The 21,759-nt window shown below is 40.3% G+C and overlaps 1 protein-coding gene across 2 annotated transcripts in view; it reads right to left on the reverse strand.

The window, feature by feature from the left end:
- Positions 1–21,759, reverse strand: part of HAT1 (histone acetyltransferase 1) — a 70,574-nt gene that overhangs the window by 4,344 nt on the left and 44,471 nt on the right. For both annotated transcript variants that reach the window (XM_017862357.1, XM_017862358.1), the window contains exons 5-9: positions 21,336–21,515; positions 20,942–21,063; positions 20,339–20,443; positions 19,904–20,010; positions 1,732–1,883 (exon numbers count right to left, since the gene is read on the reverse strand). In XM_017862357.1, coding sequence (XP_017717846.1) covers positions 1,732–1,883; positions 19,904–20,010; positions 20,339–20,443; positions 20,942–21,063; positions 21,336–21,515 — 666 coding nt within the window. The remainder of the gene's footprint in view (positions 1–1,731; positions 1,884–19,903; positions 20,011–20,338; positions 20,444–20,941; positions 21,064–21,335; positions 21,516–21,759) is intronic.

Genomic DNA, 21,759 nt, shown 5'->3' on the forward strand with positions numbered 1-21,759 from the left:
AAAAAAAAAAAAAAAAAAAAAAAAAAAGGAAAAGGAAAAGGAAAAAAAAAAGACAAATAGTATCAACGAAATATCAGAAGAATCAGGAAGTTTTCGGTAGCACTGAAGCCAAAGGAGAACCACAGTTTTTCTGTTGGTGTTGTTTCACTTGTATATTTATTTGGGCAGGGAGTTAGGGTATGGGTAGGTTGGGAAGATAATATTTTCTGACTTCCTGAAAGGGAACCTGAGTTGAGCCTGGAAAAATGAGTACTATCTGGCCAGGCAAATAGGAAAAGGGAGTATTTCAGGTAAAGAGAATAGAATATGTAAAGGAATACAGAAGGAAGAAGGATGTGGCAGAGTTGGGAAATGGCTAGAAGATCAGTAAAGCCAGAGTATGTGGCAAAGTAGTAACAGGCTTGAAGCTAGCAAGGTAGGCAGGGTCCAGATTATCATGGACTCTGTGCCCTAGGTAGGGAGTTTGAGTTCCTTTTTAAAGAAAGCACCATTAAAAAAATACATATATATTCATACACCCTTTCTTTTAAAAGTTGAGCTATTAAACATTTTTTTTTTTTTTTTTTTAAAGACGGAGTCTCTGTTGCCCAGGCTAGAGTGCAGTGGCATGATCTCGGCTCACTGCAACCTCCGCCTCCCGGGTTCAAGCGATTCTTCTGCCTCAGCCTCCTGAATAGCTGGAATTACAGGCATGCGCCACCACGAACTAATTTTTGTATTTTTAGTAGAGACAGGGTTTCACCATATTGGACAGGCTGGTCTCAAATTCCTGACCTCGTGATCCATCCACCTTGGCCTCAAAGTACAGGGATCACAGGCGAGAGCCACCCTGCCTGGCCTAAACACATTTCTTTTTTTTTGTTTTTTGAGATGGAGTCTCACTCAGTCGCCCAGGCTGGAGTGCAGTGGCACCATCTCGGCTCACTGCAACCTCCACCTCCCAGGTTCAAGCAATTCTCCTGTCTCAGCCTCCCGAGTAACTGGGACTACAGGCGCATGCCACCATGACCGGCTTTTTTGTATTTTTAGTAGAGATGGGGTTTCACTGTGTTAGCCAGGATGGTCTCGATGTCCTAACCTCATGATCTGTCCACCTTGGCCTCCCAAAGTGCTGGCATTACAGGCGTGAGCCACCGCACCCAGCCCATCCCACATACTTTCATAATCTAAATCCTACTCATTCTTCAAGGTTTATATCAAATGCCATCCTTTCTATGAAATAACCACTGATTTCCTTGCTTACATAAATGTAATAAACTCCCTTCTCTGAACTTTCATATTATTTTTTCTGTACCTATCTTAAGACATTTACCACTTTAAAATTTAAATAAATATATAAAAGTATATAAAATGAAATACATGTTTTACTTCAACCCTTCTTCCCATCAATAATGTCTCCAGGGGTACAACTACTTGAGACAGCAAAAATAAGATCCTATTATCCATCTTTCCTCTGCTTGTTATGCTTAATATAGCAATAACACCTATTATCTTCCCATTTTATTAATGAGGAAATTGAGGCACAAGGAGGTAAATTAAATTGCCATAAATCACAGAGCAAGTGTTGGAGCTAGATTTGAACTCAGGCAATTTGGCTTCAAAGCTGTACTGTTAACCATTGCTGGTTCCCACACATGTATTCTTAATGTCCTTATAATATTTTAGTTAAGGTATACACTTTAAAATTTGTTTGTAATTTAAATCTGTTTGAACGTGTTTCGCCGAATATACCTTATTTATTTTGAACTTCTGTTGTGCCTCTATTGCCATATCTTCATTGAATCCTTGCATTAATTTTTCCCGGGAAAAACAGGGCAAATCTTGACAAAGCTTCACAAGCACAAAGTCTCGTAATTTCACATAGCTTTTGGATGGATCTTCCGCTAAATAAATAAGGCAAAATAATATTAACATTTCCTTTATACTCAATATAATTTCTTCATCATTTGCAATCTCAACATATATGGTAGGCTAGGAAGGCAAATATTCTTAAAAGAATTACACATACAAAAGTTACAACATGAAAGGATTATTCCTTATAAATAAAACTATTATAAATCCAATCCTTTTGCAAAGACATTTGTATTAATATTTGTGAATCAAGAGCTACCTATTTCAAATTTAAACTTTTTTTTTCTTTGAGACGGATTCTCACTCTGTCACTCAAGCTGGAGTGCAGTGGCATGATCACATGATCATGGCTCACCACAGCCTCAACCTCCCAGGATCAGGTGATCCTCCTATTTCAGCCTCCCTAGTAGCTAGGACTACAGGCTCCCGCCACCACACTTGGGTAATTTTTGTATTTTTTGTAGAGACAGGGTTTCACCATGTTGCCTAGGCTGGTTTTGAATTCCTGGCTCAAGTGATCCACCTGCCTCAGCCTCTCAAAGTGCTAGGATTATAAGCATAAGTGACTACACCCAGCCTCAAATTTAAACTTTTTAACTGGCATGGTATCACATGCATCTTAGTTTTGATTCCAATTAAAGTAGCTGTATAAGTGGGAGATTCAAATTTGGATGAACAGATCAGGCACAGTGGCACACAACTGTAATCTCAGCACTTTGGGAGACCTGAGGCAGGCAGATCACTTGAGGCCAGGAGTTAGAGACCAGCCTGGCCAACATGACAAAATCCCATCTCTACTAAAAATACAAAAATTAGGCTGGGTGTGGTGGCTCACGCCTGTAATCCCAGCACTTTGGGAGGCCAAGGCAGGCAGATCACCTGAAGTCAGGAGTTTGAGAAAGCCTGGCCAACATGGTGAAACTCTGTTTCTACTAAAAATACAAAAATTAGCCAAGCATGGTGGTGCATGCCTGTAATCTCAGCTACTCAGGAGACTAAGGCAGAAGAATTGCTTGAACCTGGGAGGCGGAGGCTGCAGTGAGCTGAGATCGCACCACTGTACTCCAGCCTGGGCGACAGAGTGACACTCTGTCTCCAGACAAACAAACAAACAAACAAACAACAAATTAGCCAGGTGTGGTCATGCACATTCCTCCCAGCTACTCAGGAGGCTGAAGCATGAGAAGCATTTGACTCTTGGAGGCAGAGATTGTAGTGAGTGAGCCAAGACTGTGCTACTGCACTCCACCCTGGGTGACAGAGACTGTCTCAAAAAAAAAAAAAAAAATTTATACAGAAAGACAAAGGACCCAGAATAGCCAAAACAATATTGAAAAAGAACAGGCCGGGCACAGTGGCTCACACCTGTAATCCCAGCACTTTGGGAGGCCAAGGCAGGTGGATCACAAGGTCAGGAATTTGAGACCAGCCTGGCCAACATGGTGAAACCCCGTCTCTGCTAAAAATACAAAAATTAGCCGGGCGTGGTGGTGGTAATCCCAGCTACTTGGGAGGCTGAGGCAGGAGAATCACTTGAACCGAGGCTGCAGTGAGCCGAGATTGTGTCACTGCACTCCAGCCTGGGCAACAGAGCAAGACTCCATCTGGGGAAAAAAAAAAAAAAGAACAAAACGTGGAGGACTAAACACTTTCTGATTTCAAAACTTACTTCAAACCTAAGATAATCAAGACCATGTGACACTAGCATAAGGATAGACATATACATCAAAGGAACTGAACTGACAGTCCAGAAATAAAACCATAGATTTAGGTCTGTTAATCTTGGAGAAGGTTGCAAAGACAATTCAATGGGGGAAAGAAGAGTCTTCAACAAATGGTGATGGGACAATTGGATCTCTATCATCAAAAGTATAAAGTTAGATCCCCTTTCCTCACACCATACACAAAAATTAACCAAAATTGATCATAGTCCCACATTTAAGAGGTAAAACTATAAAACTCTTAAAAGAAAACACAGAGTAAATCTTCATCACCTCTGGTTAGACAATGGTTTCTTAGATAATGAGACCAAAGCATAAGCAACAAAAGAAAAAAATAGATAAACTAGGTGACAAAAAATTTAAAACTCTTGTATTTCAAATGATACCAGTAAGAAAATGAAAAAAATAACATACAGAATGGGAGACTATTTGTAAATCATGTATCTAATAAAACACTTGTATCCAGACTCATATAAATTGGTATAAAAACTCTTATAATTTCGTTAAAAAAAACCCAACTAAAAATAGGCAAAGGATCTAAATTGACATTTATCAATAAGATATATACAAGTGGATAATAAGCACATGGAAAAATGCACAATCTCCCTAGCCACAGAAAATGTGAATCAAAATCACAATGATATACCACTTCATACCTACAAGGACGGCTAGAATTAAAAACACAGTAACAAGTATTGATGAGTATATGGAGAAATTGAAACCCTGATACCCTGATATTACATTAATAGAAATGTAAAATGGTGTAGCCATTTTGGAAAATAGTCTGGTGATTCCTCAAAAAGTTAAACATAGTTACCAGATTTCCCATAATTTCCAGTCTTAGGTATATACCCAAGAGATAGGAAAACACAGGTCCACATAAAAATTTGTACATGACTGTTCCTAGTAGCATTATTCATTCGTAAGAGCCAAAAAGTGGGAACAATCTAAAGTGGGAACAATCTAAAATGTTCAACTGACCAATGAATATATAAAATGATATAACACACAGTGGAATATTATTTGGCAATAAGAATAAATGAAGTACTGTTATATGCTATAAGAATGCACCTTGAAAACATGCTATGTGAAAGAAACTAGTCGCATATTGCATGATTCCAATGTCCAGAATAGGCAAATTTATAGAGACAGGAAGTAGATTATGGTTGCCTAGGGATAGGAGTTGAGGGGAGGAAAAGAGTGCTAACAGGGATTTCTTTTGGGGGTTTCTTTTATGGGGGAACAGAATATTCCAAAATTAGATTATTCGCTAGGGCCGCTAGCACTTTGGGAGGCAGAGGTGGACAGATCTCTTGAGACTAGAAGTTCGAGGCCAGCCTGGCCAACAAGGCCAAACACCGTCTCTACTAAAAATACAAAAATTAGCCAGGTGTGGTGGCACATTCCTGTGATCCCAGCTACTCAGGAGGCTGAGGCACGAGAGTCGCTTGAACCTAGGAGGCAGAGGTTGCAGTGAGCTGCAATCATCCTACTGCACTCCAGCCTGGGTGACAGACTGAGACTGTCTCAAACAAAAATATTATGGTGATGGTTGTGCTGTAAATATCATCTTAAAACTGTCTACTTTCAGTGAATGAATTGTATGGTGTGTTAATTATATACCAATAAAGCTATTTTTTAAAAAAGCCTGGCCAGGCACGGTGGCTCAAGCCTGTAATCCCAGCACTTTGGGAGGCTGAGACGGGCAGATCACGAGGTCAGGAGATCGAGACCATCCTGGCTAATACGGTGAAACCCTGTCTCTACTTAAAATACAAAAAACTAGCCGGTCGACGAGGCGGGCGCCTGTAGTCCCAGCTACTCGGGAGGCTGAGGCAGGAGAATGGCGTAAACCCGGGAGGCGGAGCTTGCAGTGAGCTGAGATCCGGCCACTGCACTCCAGCCTGGGTGGCAGAGCAAGACTCCGTCTCAAAAAAAAAAAAAAAAAAAAGCCTGAGACAGGGTAATGTCTTATGATTCCAAGAAACACATTCATGGCCGGGTGCGGTGGCTCAAGCCTGTAATCCCAGAACTTTGGGAGGCCGAGATGGGCGGATCACGAGGTCAGGAGATTGAGACCATCCTGACTAACATGGTGAAACCCCGTCTCTACCAAAAAATACAAAAAACTAGCCGGGCGCAGTGGCGGGCACCTGTAGTGCCAGCTACTCAGGAGGCTGAGGCAGCAGAATGGCGTAAACCCGGGAGGCGGAGCTTGCAGTAAGCTGAGCTCCGGCCACTGCACTACAGCCTGGGCAACAGAGCGAGACTCCGTCTCAAAAAAAAAAAAAAAAAAAGAAAGAAACACAATTCATTCAACTCATTTGTACTAAATACCTTTTTTATGCTTCTATGCCACAGTTAATTATTCACATCATATGCATGTAGTTATTAAGTGCCATTTAACTATGACTTTAAAATAGTAAGAATTGAAATCAAGCCACTGCATCAATTTGGGATGAAATTATGATCTATTAAGAATGGTGAAATCAACAGTAAAACAAAATAAGTAAAATACAGACCTACACAGAAAATCAAGTAAACCTAAGACTGTTATATAATTTGTCACCCTATCCCATTCTTCAGTCTTTTCTAACTTTAATTTACCTGCATCATCCGTTATACAAGCCACCCAGAAACCTGGAGGACATTTATTTCTTCCATCTGGTTCCACTAGTATTTTTGTCAACTAATAACCTTTTCTTAACTCATCCTCCTTACCTGTTCTCCCCTGCTTTATAAAATATAAACTGAACTCTGACACCACCCTATATTAAAATTGTTCAAGCATATAAGAGAGGAAAGGAAGGAACAGAAAAAATACTTGAAGAAATAATGGTCAAAAACTTCCCAAATTTGATGAAAAACACTGGTCAACACATCTAGGAAGCTCAAACTTCAACTAGGAAAAACATAAAGAGATCTACACCCAAACATATCATAATCAAACTGTCAAAAGTGAGAGAAACAGAAAATCTTTAAAGCAGCAAGGGAAAAATGACTCATTAGAAACCAAGGAAGTCAGAAGTCAGTGGGATGACATATTCAAAGTACCAACAGGCGAAAAAAACCTATCAACCAAGAATTCTGTATCCAGCAAAACTATCCTTCAAAATAAAGGTGAAATAAAGATATTCCCAGAAAACCAAAGACTGAGGAAATCTGCTGCCAGCTGACTTGCCCAAAAGAAATATTAAAGAACTCCATCAGGCTAAAAGAACATGGTACCACTGAAATCCACATGAAGAAATTAATTATACTCATAAAGATATACATAAAAGTTAATATAAGTATTTTTTCTCTTTTCTTCTCTCAACTAATTTAAAAGACAGTTACATAAAGCAATAATTATAAACCAGTGTTTGGCTTATAGTAATACATAAGGATGTGGCCAGGGACAGTGGCTCATACCTGTAATCCCAGCATTTTCGGAGGCCAAAGCAGGCAGACTGCTTGAGCTCAGGAGTATGAGACCAAAAAGTACAAACATTTAGCCAGGTGCGGTGGCATGCACCTTTAGTCCCAGCTACTCGGGAGGCTAAGGCAGGAGAATCGATTGAGCTTGGGAGGCAGAGGTTGCAGTGAGCCCAGGTCACACACCTTTGCACTCCAGCCTGGGCAACAGAAAACCCTGTCTCAAAAAAAAAAAAAAAAAGATGTAATCCTACTGAGCAGCTAGGACTAGGACTACAGGTGTGTGCCACCACACTCTGCTAATTCTTTTTTCTTTCTGGTAAAGAGATGGGGTCTTGCTATGTTGCCCAGACTGGTCTGAAACTCCTGGCCTCAAGTGATCCTTCCTCCTTGGCCTCCCAAAGTACTGGGATTACAGGCATTAGTCACTGAGTCCAGCCTAAGAAAATAACTTAAAAAAAAAAAACCACAAAGAAATTGAAATGGTTCAATAGAAAATATTATTTAACACGAAAGAAGGCAGTAAAAAAGAAACAAAATAACAAAAAGGGTTTGACTCACACCTGTAATCCCAGCACCTTGAGAGACCAAGGCAGGAGGATCACTTGAGCTCAAGAGTTCAAGACCAGCCTAGGCAACATAGCGAGACCTCGTCTCCACTAAAAATTAAAAAAATTAGCCAAAGTGTAGTGGCATACACCTGTAGTCCCAAGCTACTTGGTAGGCTGACAGGGAGGACAGCTTGGGGCCCAGGAGTTTGAGGCTGCAGTGAGCCATGATCATGCCACTGGACTTCAGACTCTGACAGAGCAAGACCCTGTCCTCCCCTCCCCACCAAAATAAATGAGACATATAGAAAACGAACAGCAAAATGGCAGGCATAATTCTAACCATAATAATAATTACATTAAATGCATGTATATTAAAATATTCTAATCAAAAGGCAAAGATTGTCAGACTGAATTTTAAAAGATCCAACCATACGCTGTCCACAAGAGAAACATTTTAGATTCAAGATGGATAGGTTCAAAGTCTAATGATGAAAAAAGATAGCCAGGCGCCGTGGCTCACGCCTTTAATTGCAGCACTTTGGGAGGCTGAGGCGGGCACATCACCTGAGGTCAGGAGTTTCAGACCAGCCTGACCAACATGGTGAAACCCCATTTCTACTAAAAATACAAAAATTAGCCAAATGTGGTGGTGGGCACCTGTAATTCCAGCTACCTGAGAGGCCAAGGGAGGAGAACCGGTTGAACCCAGGAGGCGGAGGTTGCACTGAGCCAAGATTGTGCCACTGCATTCCAGTCTGGGTGACAGAGACTTCGTCTCCAAAAAAAAAAAAAAGATACACCAAGCAAACAATATCCAAGCTAGAGTGGCCATATTAATATCAGGCAAAATAGAGTTTAAAGCCAGATGCAGTGGCTCATGCCTATAATTCCAACACTCTGAGAGACCGAGTCAGGTAGATCGCTTGAGCCCTGGAGTTTGAGACCAGCCTGGGCAATATGGCAAAACTCTGTCTCTTTTTTTTTTTTTTTTTAAAGAGTTCAAGACAAAAAAGGGGCACATTTTATAATGATTAAAAAAGTTTATTCATCAGGAAGATATTACAATTATAAACAAATGCACAACTAACAACAGAGCCCCAAAATACATGAAGAAAATACTGACAGAATTAAAGGGAGAAATAGACAACAGAAATAGTTTGAAATTTCAATACTGCACTCTCAGTAATGGATAGAACAATTAGACAGAAAATTGGCAAAGATATAGAAGGCCTGAATAGCACTATCAATCAACTTGGCCCAACTGATATTTATAGAACATTTTACCCAATAACAGCAAAATACATGTTCTTTATGAGTGTGCAAGGAACATTCATCCAGGAAAGGCTTAATGATAGGCCAGGGATCAATAAACTATGATGGCCCATGGGCCAATCTTGCCTGTGGCCTGTTTTTGTATGGTATGTGAACTAAGAATGGTTTCTAAACAACAACAACAAAAACCAAGAGTATGCAACAGAGACTGTGTAGCTTGCAAAGCATAAAATACAACCTATCCTTAAAAAAAAAAAAAAAAAGTTTGCAGACCCCTAAGCTTGAACAGAAAACAAAACTCAATATATGAAAAAGGGCTGGGCATGATGGCTCACACCTGTGATCTTAGCACTTTGGAAGGCCAAGACGGGGGCATTGCTTGAGCCCAGGAGTTCCAGACCAGCCTGAGCAACATGGCAAAACCCCATTTCTACAAAAATAGTAAAAATTAGCTGGGTGTGGTGGCGTGCACCTGTAGGCCCAATGACTTGGGAGGCTGAGGCAGAAGGATCACTTGAGGCCAGAAGGTTGAGGTTGCAGTGAGCCACGATTATGGCACTGCACTCCAGTGTGGGTGACAGAGCAACATTCTGTCTCAAAAGATAGGTAGGTAGATAAATAGACAAATAGAATAAATGAAAAAGGTTCACTGGAAGGTCATGCAAAAATTAAATATAAAATCACGTAAATAAATGAAAAAGGACCGAAATCATTCTCTCTCTATATATATGTATTTTTTTCTTTTTTTTTTTTTTTTAGACAGAGTCTCGCTCTGTCGCCCAGGCTGGAGAGCAGTGGCGTGATCTTGGTTCACTGTAAGCTCCGCCTCTCGGGTTCACACCATTCTCCTGCCTCAGCCTCCTGAGTCGCGGGAATACAGGCACTTGCCACCGCACCTGGCTAATTTTTTGTATTTTTAGTAGAGATGGGGTTTCACCGTGTTAGGCAGGATGGTCTCAATCTCCTGACCTCATGATTTGCCTGCCTCAGCCTCCCAAAGTGCTGGGATTACAGGCATGAGCCAACGTGCCCGGCCTTTTTTTTTTTTTTTCAGACAGAGTTTCGCTCTTGTTGCCCAGGCTGGAGTGCAATGGTGCCATCTCGGCTCACTGCAACCTCCGCCTCCCACGTTCAAGCGATTCTCCTGCCTCAGCCTCTCAAGTAGCTTGGATTACAGGCACGTGCCACCACGCCCAGCTAATTTTGTATTTTTGGTAGTGACGGGGTTTCTCCTTGTTGATCAGGCTGGTCTCAAACTCCTGACCTCAGATGATCTGCTGGCCTCCACCTCCCAAAATGTTGGGATTACAGGCATGAGCCACCGCGCCCGGCCCTAAAATATGTTAACAACAGTGGAATTAAATTCAAACTTTACAAAAGGAAACATGGAAATCCACATTATTTAGAAATTGAACAACAGGCTTTAAATAATCCTTGGATCAAAAAAGAAATCACAAGGAAAATTAAAACATATTTTGAACTGAATGAAAATGAAAGCACAATTTCTAAAACCTTATGTGATGCAGCTACATCAATGCTTATATTTATACATAAATGTATATTATGTGTAAATATTTAGGTATTTAAATGTCTATATTAGAGGCCGGATGCGGTGGCTCACGCCTGTAATCCCAGCACTTTGGGAGGCTGAGGCAGGCGGATCATGGAGTCAGGAGATCAAGACCACGGCGAAACCCTGTCTCTACTAAAAATGCAAAAAATTAGCCAGGTGCGGTGGCAGGCGCCTGTAGTCCCAGCTACTCAGGAGGCTGAGGCAGGAGAATGGTGTGAACCTGGGAGGCGGACCTTGCAGTGAACCGAGATCGCGCCACTATACTCCAGCCTGGGTGACAGAGCGAGACTCCGTCTCAAAAACAAAATGTCTATATTAGAAAAGAAAGGCCAAGCATGGTGGCTCACAACTGTAATCTCAGCACTTTGGGAGGCCAAAGTGAGCCAATCATTTGAGGCCAAGAGTTCAAGACAAGCCTGGCCAACAAAGTGAAGCCCTGTCTCTACCAAAAATGAGCTGGGTGCAGTGGCGCATGCCTATAGTCCCAGCTGCCCAGGAGGCTGAGGCCTGAGAATCGCTTAAGCCTAGGAGGTGGAGGAGGTTCCACCACTTCACTCCAGCCCGGGTGACAGAGCGAGACTCTGTCTAAAAAAAGAAAAGAAAAGAAGACATCAAATCAATATAACCTAAGATTCTATCTTAACTAGAAAAGGAAGGACAAATTAAACCCAAAGTAATAAGAAGCAATAATAATAAAAGAGTAGAAATCAATGAAAAAGAAAACAAAAATAGACAAGTTCACATAAACACAAAGTTGGTTCTTTGAAATGATCGACGAATTGACAAACCTTTAGTTAGAATGACTGAAAAAAAAGAGAAAACAACATTTATCAAAATCAGGCATGAAAGAAGGGATATTCCTACCAACTTTACAGAAATTAGAAGAATTGTAAGGGAATATGCCATGCACTTTATGCCAACAAATAAGACAACTTAGATGAAACAGACAGCTTCTAGAAAGACACAAATTACCAAAATGACTCAAAAAGTAAACGACTATGTGAACTGACTATAACGAAGACATTTAATTACCAACTAAAAATCTTCCCACAAAGACAATCTAAAACCAGATGGCTTTACTGGTAAATTCCACGAAACACCTGAAGAAGAAATAATGATGATCCTTCACAAACTATTCTAGAAAATACAGGAAACAGACCAGGTACGGGGGCTCATGCCTGTAATCCCAGCACTTTGGGAGGCCGAGGCAAGTGGATCACCTGAGGTCAGGAGTTCGAGACCAGCCTGGCCAACATGGTGAAACCCCATCTCTACTAAAATACAAAATTAACCAGGCATGGTGGTGCAGGCCTGTAGTCCCAGCTACTCGGGAGGCTGAGGCAGGAGAATCAGTTGACCCTGGGAGGCAGAGGTTGCAGTGAGCCAAGATGGCGCCACTGCACTGGCAACAGAGTGAGACTCCATCTCCATTAAAAGGGAAGGGGAGGGGAGGGGATAGAGGAAACCCTTCCCTTCCCCGCTTCCCCCTTCCCTTCCTTTCCCTTCCCTACTCATTCTATGAGGTCAGAGTTACCCTGACACTAAGGATCTAAGACAAAAACTACAAATCAATATCCCTCATGAATGTAGATACAAATGTCCTCAACAAATATTAGCAAACCAAATCTGTCAATATATAAAATGAATTACATACCAGAACTAAATGGGACTTATACCAGAAATGCAACGTTGGTTTAACATCCAAAAAAATCAATGTAACATACCATGTTAACAAAATAAATGAGAAAAATTCAATACATGCAGAACAAAGCATTTGACAAAACCCAACATCAATTCATGATAAAAATGCTCAACAATCTAGAAATAGAAGGGAACTGCCTCAATTTCATAATTAACACATATGAAAGCTACAGCTAACATCATCGACAATGGTGAAAGACCAAATGCTTTCCCTCTAAAACTGGGAGCAAGGCATAGCTGTCTGCATTCACCATTTCCAGTCACCATTATATTGGAGTTCTCAGCTAAGCAATCGGGTAAGAAAAATAAAGAAAATGCATCTGACTGCAAAGGACGAAGTAAAAATGTCTTTACAGACAACGTGATCCTGTATGTGGAAAATTCTAACCAAAAAACCACTACAACTAATAAACAAGTTCAGCAAGGCTGCAGGATAGAACATCAATATATAAAACCCAATTGTATTTCTACATACTAAAACAATCAATGATCCAAAAATGAAATTAAGAAAATAATCCCATTCCCAACAGCATCAAAAATAAAACATTTACAAATAAAGTTAACAAAAGTAGTGCAAAATTTGTATACTGAAAACATTGTTGAGAAAAGTTTTAAAAGATCTAACTAAATGGAGATATTTCCTTTCTTTTTTTTTGAGATAGGGTCTCACTCACCCAGGCTGCAGTGCAGTGTACAATCTTGGCTCACTGCAGCCTCGACCTTCTGGGCTCAAGTGATCCTCCCACCTCAGCCTCGTGAGTAGCTGGGTCCACAGGTGCTTGCCAACATGCCTGGCTAATTTTTCTATTTTTGTAGAGATGGGGTTTCGCCACATTGCCTAGGCTGGTCTCGAACTCCTGGCCTCAAGAGATCCACCTCAAAGTGCTGGGATTACAGGTGCAAGCCACCACGCCTGGCCCAAGACATTTCATATTAATGGATTAGAGCAGTGGTCCCCAACCTTTTTGGTACCAGAAGTGCCAAAAATCTCTAGCACCAGGGATTTTGTGGAAGGCATTTTTTCCCTGGGGGTGAGGGGAACAGACAAGGGATGGTTTCTAGATGAAACTGTTCTACCTCAGATCAGTCATCAGGCATTAGTTAGATTTGACCTATATCCTTCACATGTGCAGTTCACAATAGGGTCTGTGCTCCTATGAGAATCTAATGCCGCCACTGATCTGACAGGAGGTAAAGCTCAGGCAGTAATGCTTGTTCACCCATCATTTACCTCCAGCTGTGCGGCCCAGTCCTAATAGGCTCTGGACCAGTACCAGTCCGTAGCCTGGGGTTTTGAGACCCCGGATTAGAGGATTCTGAATTGTTAAGATGAGAATTTTCTTCAAATTAATAACAGATTCAATGTAATCCCTCAATCCCTATCAAAACTCAAGAGATTTTTTTTTTTTTTTGCAGAAATTGGCGAGCTTATGCTAAAATTTTTATGGAAATACAAGGGACGTTGTATAAACAAAATAATTTTGAAAAAGAACAAAGTTGGAGGACTTTCACTTCTGATTTCAAGACTCATATATGGTTGAGGTACTGCTTTGCCAGAGCCTTTGTGCCTAAAGGAAGGAGAAAGGGAGGCCACAAAGGCTAAGCAAGGCAGTACATATTCCCCAAGCAGATCAATGTACAGCTCCAAGTTGAAAAGCGAAAGGCCAGAGAAGACACAAGAAGAGAGTGGAGAATGGAAGCTGCAAGTAACCCCAAAAAGAAGAAATCTCTAGCATCAGGCAAGAGATTGCCTGAGAATGAAGATGACTGATTGCCAACAAAAGTACAAAGGCATAGAACAGCTCATTGACATGAAGAACCCCAATTGGGTACCACAGATAACCAGAAAGGTCACACAACTGAATCTAGGCAGGCCAAAGGAGATTTCAAGAAAAGAAGACATTAAGAGAAAGCAAAAGAGCATTACATGAAATTGCATTTAGCTTGGAAGACAGAGCAGGTGATTATCTGGAAATAGCAGGAGAAAGCCAAGAGAAAGAAAGAGAGGAAAGCAAAAGATGATTCATCTTTGTCAGGAAAGTGAATGCAGTCACTCTCCCTGAAGAAGTAAGCATGGACTAGATAGGAGGAGATACCAGGAACTGGGCCTCTGCTGTGCCTTGCCCACTCTGTGCTGTCACCACTGCAGCAGCCCTTCACAGCTAGGAGACCCCACAGCCTGCTGCCTGTGGGGGTTGGGGAAGGGCACCTGCTATAACTTTGTGTGTGCCAGGCAAAGTGCAGTTGCTTACACCTGTAATTCCTTGCTTTGGGAGGCTGAGGCAGGACAGCTGGAGCCCTGGAGTTCAAGACCAGCCTGGGCTACATAGTGAGACCCCATCTCTATAGAAAATGCTTTAAAAATTGGCCAGGTATGGTGGCACGTGCCTGTAGTTCCAGTTACTTGGGAGGCTGAGGCAGGAGCTTTGCTTAAGCCCAGGAGTTCAAGGTACAGTGAACTATCACTCCACTGCACTCCAGCCTGGGTGACAGAGCAACACACTGTCTCAAACACTACCCCTACCTCCCCCAAAAAACAAAAGAAAAACCCCAAAAGATGCAGACAGCATTCCATATGTAACCATTTGGATGTTTTCTCAAAACTGTTTTAGAGTTCAGGATCCTGGTGGGGGTCCTGGGAGGAGTGCCTTAAAAGGCAAGATTTTGTCAGGTGGATTACACAGTAGGGGGTGGTTGTGCCAGGGGTCGAGCACTGATGAATTTGCAACATGCAGCCCCAGTGTGTGCTGCTTGGGTGCTCACTCAGAAAGGGGCTGCCCTTTGGGACCCTGTACTCCTGTGTCCTTGAGGGTTATGGCCCAAGCCCAGCCAGTCCGCTCTGAAGCCTCCATCTCTACCCTTCCTTGTCCCATTCCCACCTGCCTGGCCAGGGGTAGGACCCATTTTTAACCCTACGCCATCGAGCATTTCAAGAAACTTCTGTTTACCTTGCAGTACACAGGCAAAACATCTTCCACAGATTCAACTCATATATTTGGCAGGTTAAACTTGACATTATCGTTTAAAAATTATATATATATAAAGCTATATCAACCTAATCACGACAGTTTGGTAGTGGCATAAGGGTAGAAGTATAGATCATTAGAGAGTCTGGGAATAAACCTTCACATTTATGGTCAACTGATTCAAGAAAAGTACCAAGGCAATTCAATGAGGAAAGACACTCTGTTCAAATGGTGCCAAGACAGCTGGATATCCACATGTAAGAAGATGAACTGAGATATTTACCTCACATCATACACAACAATTTATTCAAAATGGACCAAGGACCTCAATGGAGGTTGGGTGTAGGGATGGAAACTGACTACAAACGGATATGAGGGATCTTTCCAGTGATGGAAATGTTCTAAAACAGGCAGATTTACTAAAAACCACTGAACTGTACACTTAAAATGGGTGAATTTTACGGTCTGGAAATTATACCTCAATAAAGTTGTTTTAATTAAAAACTCTACTAAAGACAAACGCTTAAGCAAGTATCTCTTGTAAAACATTTGTTTGTTTGTTGAGATGGAGTCTTGCTCTGTTGCCCAGGAGTGGAGTGGGCAGTGAGATGGAGTCTTGCTCTGTTGCCCAGGAGTGGAGTGCCCAGGACTGGAGTGCAGTGGCACAATCTCAGTTCACTGCAAGCTCCACCTCCCGGGTTCATGCCATTCTCCTGCCTCAGCCTCCTGAGTAGCTGGGACTACAGGCACCCGCCATCACGCCCGGCTAATTTTTTTATTTTTAGTAGAGATGGGGTTTCACCGTGTTAGCCAAGATGGTCTCGATCTCCTGACCTTGTGATCTGCCTGATTCAGCCTCCCAAAGTGCTGGGATTACAGATGTGAGCCTCCGTGCCCGGCCACATTTTTAAAATTATAACAGATGAGGTACAAGCTTATCCAATGTCAGTTTTTCCAAGTCTACTTCTTTCTAAATTGGTTTAGAAAAACAACTGCATCGCGGCCAGGGGTAGTGGCTCATGCCTATAATCCCAGCACTCTGGGAGGCCGAGGCCGGCGGGTCACGAGGTCAGGAGTTCAAGTCCAGCCTGGCCAATATGGTGAAACCCCATCTCTACTAAAAATACAAAAATTAGCCGGGCATGATGGCGGGCGCCTGTAGTCCCAGCCACTCGGGAGGCTGAGGCAGGAGAATGGCTTGAACCCGGGAGGCAAAGGTTGCAGTGAACCGAGATCGTGCCACTGCACTCCAGCCTGGGGGACAGAGGGAGACTCCGTCTCAAAAAAAAAAAGAAAAAAAGAAAAATAACTGCATTGCTAATATTGATTTAAAGTAACATTTAGTGTATGTGTGTATGGCTATGTGTGTGTGTGTGTGTGTGTGTGTGTGTGTGTGTGTGTGTTGAGACAGTCTCACTCTGTCACCAGGGTGGGATGCAGTGGTGGGATCTCGGCTCACAGGTGCAAGTGATTCTCCTGCCTCAGCCTCCTGAGTAGCTAGGACTACAAGCTCATGCCACCACGCCCAGCTAATTTTTCGTATTTTTAGTAGAGACGGGGTTTCACCATGCTAGCCAGTATGGTCTCAATGTCTTGACCTCGTGATCCGCCTGCCTCAGCCTCCCAAAGTAAGTATTTTTTAAGACAGGGTCTCGCTCTGTCCCCCCAGCTAGAGTGCAATGGTGCAATCACAGCTCACTGCAGCCTTGACCTGCGGGGGTCTAACGATCCTCTCATCTCAGTCCCCCAGGTAGCTGGCTGGGACCATATAGGTGTGTGCCACCATATCCAGCTAATAAAAAACATTTTTTTATAGAGACGGGAATCTCCCTATGTTGCCCAGGCTGGTCTTGAACCCCTGAGCTCAAGCAACCCTCCAGCTCAGCCTCCCAAACTTCTGGGATTACAGTCATGAGCCACTGTACCCAGCTGAGTGAAATTTTAAGTAACTTCTATACCCTCAGAAAAGTTTAGGAAACAAGTATCATAGGAAAATGAGTTACAGTTGAGAAAACTAATCAGGCCACATTTTACCTGAAATTTTCACATAAGTCGAAAACCATGCAAAAAATTTCCAGTTTTAAATAAGCCGTTATAGACTGATAATACTTTGTTTGCAGTTTAATATAAGGAACCAAGTCACCACTCAATCTTTAAGCCCTTTGAAATGTCGGTCTGAAATGAACTTAAAATGATGACACCCAATAATTTGTGACATCCTTCAATTCCTTTGTTTCTATGCTACAAAGATAAGCAACATATTTAAAGATAAAATTTTCTTGAATTTAAATCTACAATGATATGCAGAATAAAAAACTGAGTTTTTTCCAAATTTAATACATCATCTAGCAATCGTTTTTTAAAAGCTTCTCCATATTAACGCACTATATTAGTGATAAAAAAATCATATTCTAAAGAAGGGAAATGAGATAACAGCACAATCACCTAAATATAAACAATTCACATAATATTCTAAAAAGCTATATGGCACACCCCAGAACAATAAAGGACATTTAAAGGACAAATATAATTAGCTTTTAATGTACTACTGATAGATAATAATACTGATATGTATTCCAGCCCAGAATCAATTTCTATTGCCAAATGCAACTCCTTTCAGAAGTCCAGAGGAAACAGATCATTGATTCTACTTATAAAGTTAAACAACTGAGATATATTCAAATGCTGTACATCTTAAGAGAATGACATCTTCAAAAGGCAGATGGTACATAAGGAATTGTCTGCCGGTATTTTACCTTAAAATTGAGTGCAAAAAAATGAAAATGGGTGGCAATTATACCACAAACACCCATCCATCGGAAGTAAGATATAACTTAGGCCATCTACAGGAAGTTTCAATTATTATTAGATCTGGCTATGTGTCAAGTAAGCAAAAGGCCATCTCAATATAAAGAATATTCTGGATTGCAAATGGAGGTCCAGAGCCTGCAAAAGAACCACAAAGCTAAAAAAAACACACACAATAATGGAGAAACAACTAAATTAACAGAAGAGTAGAAAAATCTGCAGTTTCTTTTGTTTTTTAAGGACTGGGTATGGAAATCTAGGAGAAATAAATATCTTAATGAGAACAGCTAATAAGGCATTTTAGTATTTTAAATGCTGAGAAATGTTAATGCTGAAAATAAACGCCAATACCCAGTTGTCAAATTCAGAAGTCCTTTAGCATGTTTAGTCTTTTCTTTTTAGAGACTTCAGTTTCTAATGAATAACACCAATGAATAAAGGCTACCATTATTGATGACTCTTCACTGAGATGTAAGAAATAAAATTCTTTATCTGCTAATTGGTGCTAAGTATCAAGGACTTTATTGGTTGGAGTAGACAGAAGAAAGTGGTTAAGAGGCTTCAGAGAAACAACCCCTGCTGGCACATTACCCACTAGAGTAGACAAAGACTACTTATGTGAACTCCACATTAAAATCACCAAAAATGTCCCTTCATGTAGCAGCAAGTCTAAGTTCTACAACAGAAGCTAAACAATTTTCTGCTCAACTAAAAGAAGTGACATAGTCTGTATTATGTTTCTACAATTTTATAAGTCATTGAGCTAGTGAAGTTGTTGCTTAAACAATTTATAACTTTTGTTATAAACGAAGTTTAGTAACTACTACTTTATCTCCTGAGTTTCCAACCCATTTAACAGTAGCAGGAAAGTCAGATGAAAAGATAATGCACCTCTGTAAATGTGGAACTCCCTTTTAAAAACAACATGCTTTCCCTCCAGTTTATTATTCTACAGATCAGTTCACTGTTCTGAAGCAACCTCAGTTTTATTTACCTTGGATTACTAGTCTATATAAAAAGGGATGAAACAATCTGCTTACCAGCTTATTTATGTGGTTGTCAGTCTCACATCCAGTTTTCTGGGGTTTTTTTTGTGTGTGTGTGGGGTGAGGGGGTGGGAGGTGGTATCTTTAAACAAAATTCCCAAATAGCATTTTTTAACATGTTAATATTTTAGTGCATGTTAAATATTATAGTTTGTAACAAAGATGTATCCCAATTCAAACTTGTAAGATTAATACATTTTAATACCAATTTGCATGTAACTATCTGGTAAAATATTTTCATGAAAAGAAAAGGTAATTTTCGGTTTCATCAGCAATTTTATGAACAAATGTGAGTTAGAAAATAACATAAATATTTCTTGGGCCACTTTGTTTTTTGGTGGTTCACACTTTAACATACTCTCATCTGAAACTCCATCTAATAATGCCTTCTCCTTTTAAAGAGTCAAGTCGAGTAAGTTGTCTTTCCTTCTCCTAAGCATTCTATTCATAATACTACTTCTATGGCTAATCCATACTGAAAGACATTTCCAAAACAAATAGGCCTACATTTCACCTTATCTACTACTGTTGTGAAGGCATGTATTTTAGGAATACAAAACACACTCTTTAGGAAATGTGTATTCTATTTAAGAAGTATTTACCTTGACTTTTTTTCTCGGTAAAGTTTAGAATATTCTGACCCTACATGTAAATTAAAGCGCAGGCTGCCTCTAAATAATGCAACTGTTTGCCAAATAAAGTGAACAAATAAGTTATACCATACTTTCAACACATTTATGCCTGACCAAGATTTCCCCATATATATTCGGCTCATTATCTTCAATTTGTTGTTCCATTAAGCACTTCACAGTTAGGGATGTAATCCAATTCCCACAAAGCCTTATGATTTAAAGCATAAACTTAAGCCATCTTTAGATGGCTTAAGCACCCTAGGAAAATGTTGCTGTTTAAAATAGTTATTTCTGACAAAAATACAATCAATCAGTAAGAAGACATTTTTTAGAAAGGCTCTTTCAGTAACAAATCAAATTTTACATACCTGTAATATCAAGAACTGTAGGAAATTCAGTGTAGTATCTATGAACTGTTTCAAGAAGCTGAGCACCATGGCCTTGACCTTGAAATGGAGTCAAAATCAGCATCTGACTACAGTAAAGAAATTATTTTAAAATTAAAATATCATAACATGACCAGTTTAAAACTTGCAAATCACTATAGTATTACAAACACTTTAAAGTTTGTGTGATCTTTTTTCAATCCACCTTTGAGATACCCAAAAATTATCAGGATACTCAAAATTAGTTTAATCTTCTACACCGTTTCAAAGGGAACAACGAAATAAGTCAGTACATAGTCCATGAATAATAGTGATTTTTTTTTTAAACAAATCAACACTATTATAACAAGTATTGGAAACTTCAGCAGTTCCTTCTTCTGAAATAAAAGACAAGGCACGTGTTATACTGCCAATTACCTTACACGTGGCCGGGTTTTGTCTGGGTACACATAGTAATTATAGACTGTCATGTAGCCTACGGTCGCAAAGAGCGTAGCTCCATCCTTATTATACTTCTCAAATCTGCAGATAAAACAGAAAGCCAAGCAGGTCAATTACAGTCGCGCTCCCATGCAGTGTCCATTTTCTTTTCCATTCTCTGACTGAATTTTCAGTGTCAGCAAGCTACTCTGTGAGGGCCCAATGGGTACACCTGCTATGTTCTGAATGTACAATTCACTTAATTGGTGTGCAGCAACTTGGATAAATCAGACCTCTTTACATCACTTCAGTGCACTTGCCTATTATAAAGATGAATAGGTGGCAAGTAAAAGAAAACACAGGCAAAGCTCATTTTACTGTTTAAGCCTACATTCAGGGCCCTAACGGACAACAGCATTTAATTCAGCTCTATTCTCAAGGTCTCCCAAAGCATAATGAAGGAAAACTCAAGCCTCATAAACAATAGTTTTCTTTCCTGGGAAAATATCATTATACTGTCCCAATAATTGGGCTGCCACAATTAAAATGCTGGCTTTGTGGAGGTAATAAGGTCTACTGTTGCTTTAGAACTGTACTTACACTAGAAAGTAGTGCCATCTTTCATCATCCACGTCAATAAAGCTAGCAGTTTCAATAAACCACATCAAAAAGGTCTGAAGCCTTTCATGATATTCTCGAAAGCCTCTACATGTCATGTCAGCCTAGGGAAAAAGCCAGGAAAAGTCAGGTGAAACTCATCACAAAGGTAAGTGAAAGTCTGCAGAACACAAAATTATCCTGTGGGAAAATGTTTAGAAATCTCAGATTAAGATGTGGACACAGACACAGACATACACACAAAATAGATCTTTGTTTATAATGCTGATTAAGACTTGTTTACTGCAGTTAGAATAAATCACTGACAACAAAACTACATACAGGTTTCAGGCAAAAAGAAGAACTTTACTCAATAAATATTTAGATATATCTTTACCTTATATATCTGAAAGGTAAAGTTTTCTCCTCCTGTTGGACTGAGAACTGAGTAGGTATGAAGTAAGGTTCCGAATGGCTTGAAATCAACTTCTTTTTCCAGTAAAGAAAGGAAATCATTTGTGTTTGTGCAAAATCCAGGTGGAATGATTTGTCTAATTTTGCCCTCAACATCATCTGCCTAAAAAATAAAGGATATAAAAAATTAATAACAAATTCAACTTTAAGTTGAATATGGTTAATTTCTTTAAAATTGACAAAACCAACACAAATTATAAAATTTTAGTTGAAAACTAAAGAAGTAAACACACAGTGAACTGGAAAAGGATGAGCTTCCTGAGCACAAACTATATCACACAAAACTGAGATGAGCATAACATAAAAGTAAATAAGGCAGGTAATCTGATACCAAGTACAATAATAAG

This window comes from Rhinopithecus bieti, unplaced genomic scaffold (genome assembly GCF_001698545.2).
Source record: "Rhinopithecus bieti isolate Rb0 unplaced genomic scaffold, ASM169854v2 scaffold_63316, whole genome shotgun sequence".
Taxonomy (NCBI): domain Eukaryota; kingdom Metazoa; phylum Chordata; class Mammalia; order Primates; family Cercopithecidae; genus Rhinopithecus; species Rhinopithecus bieti.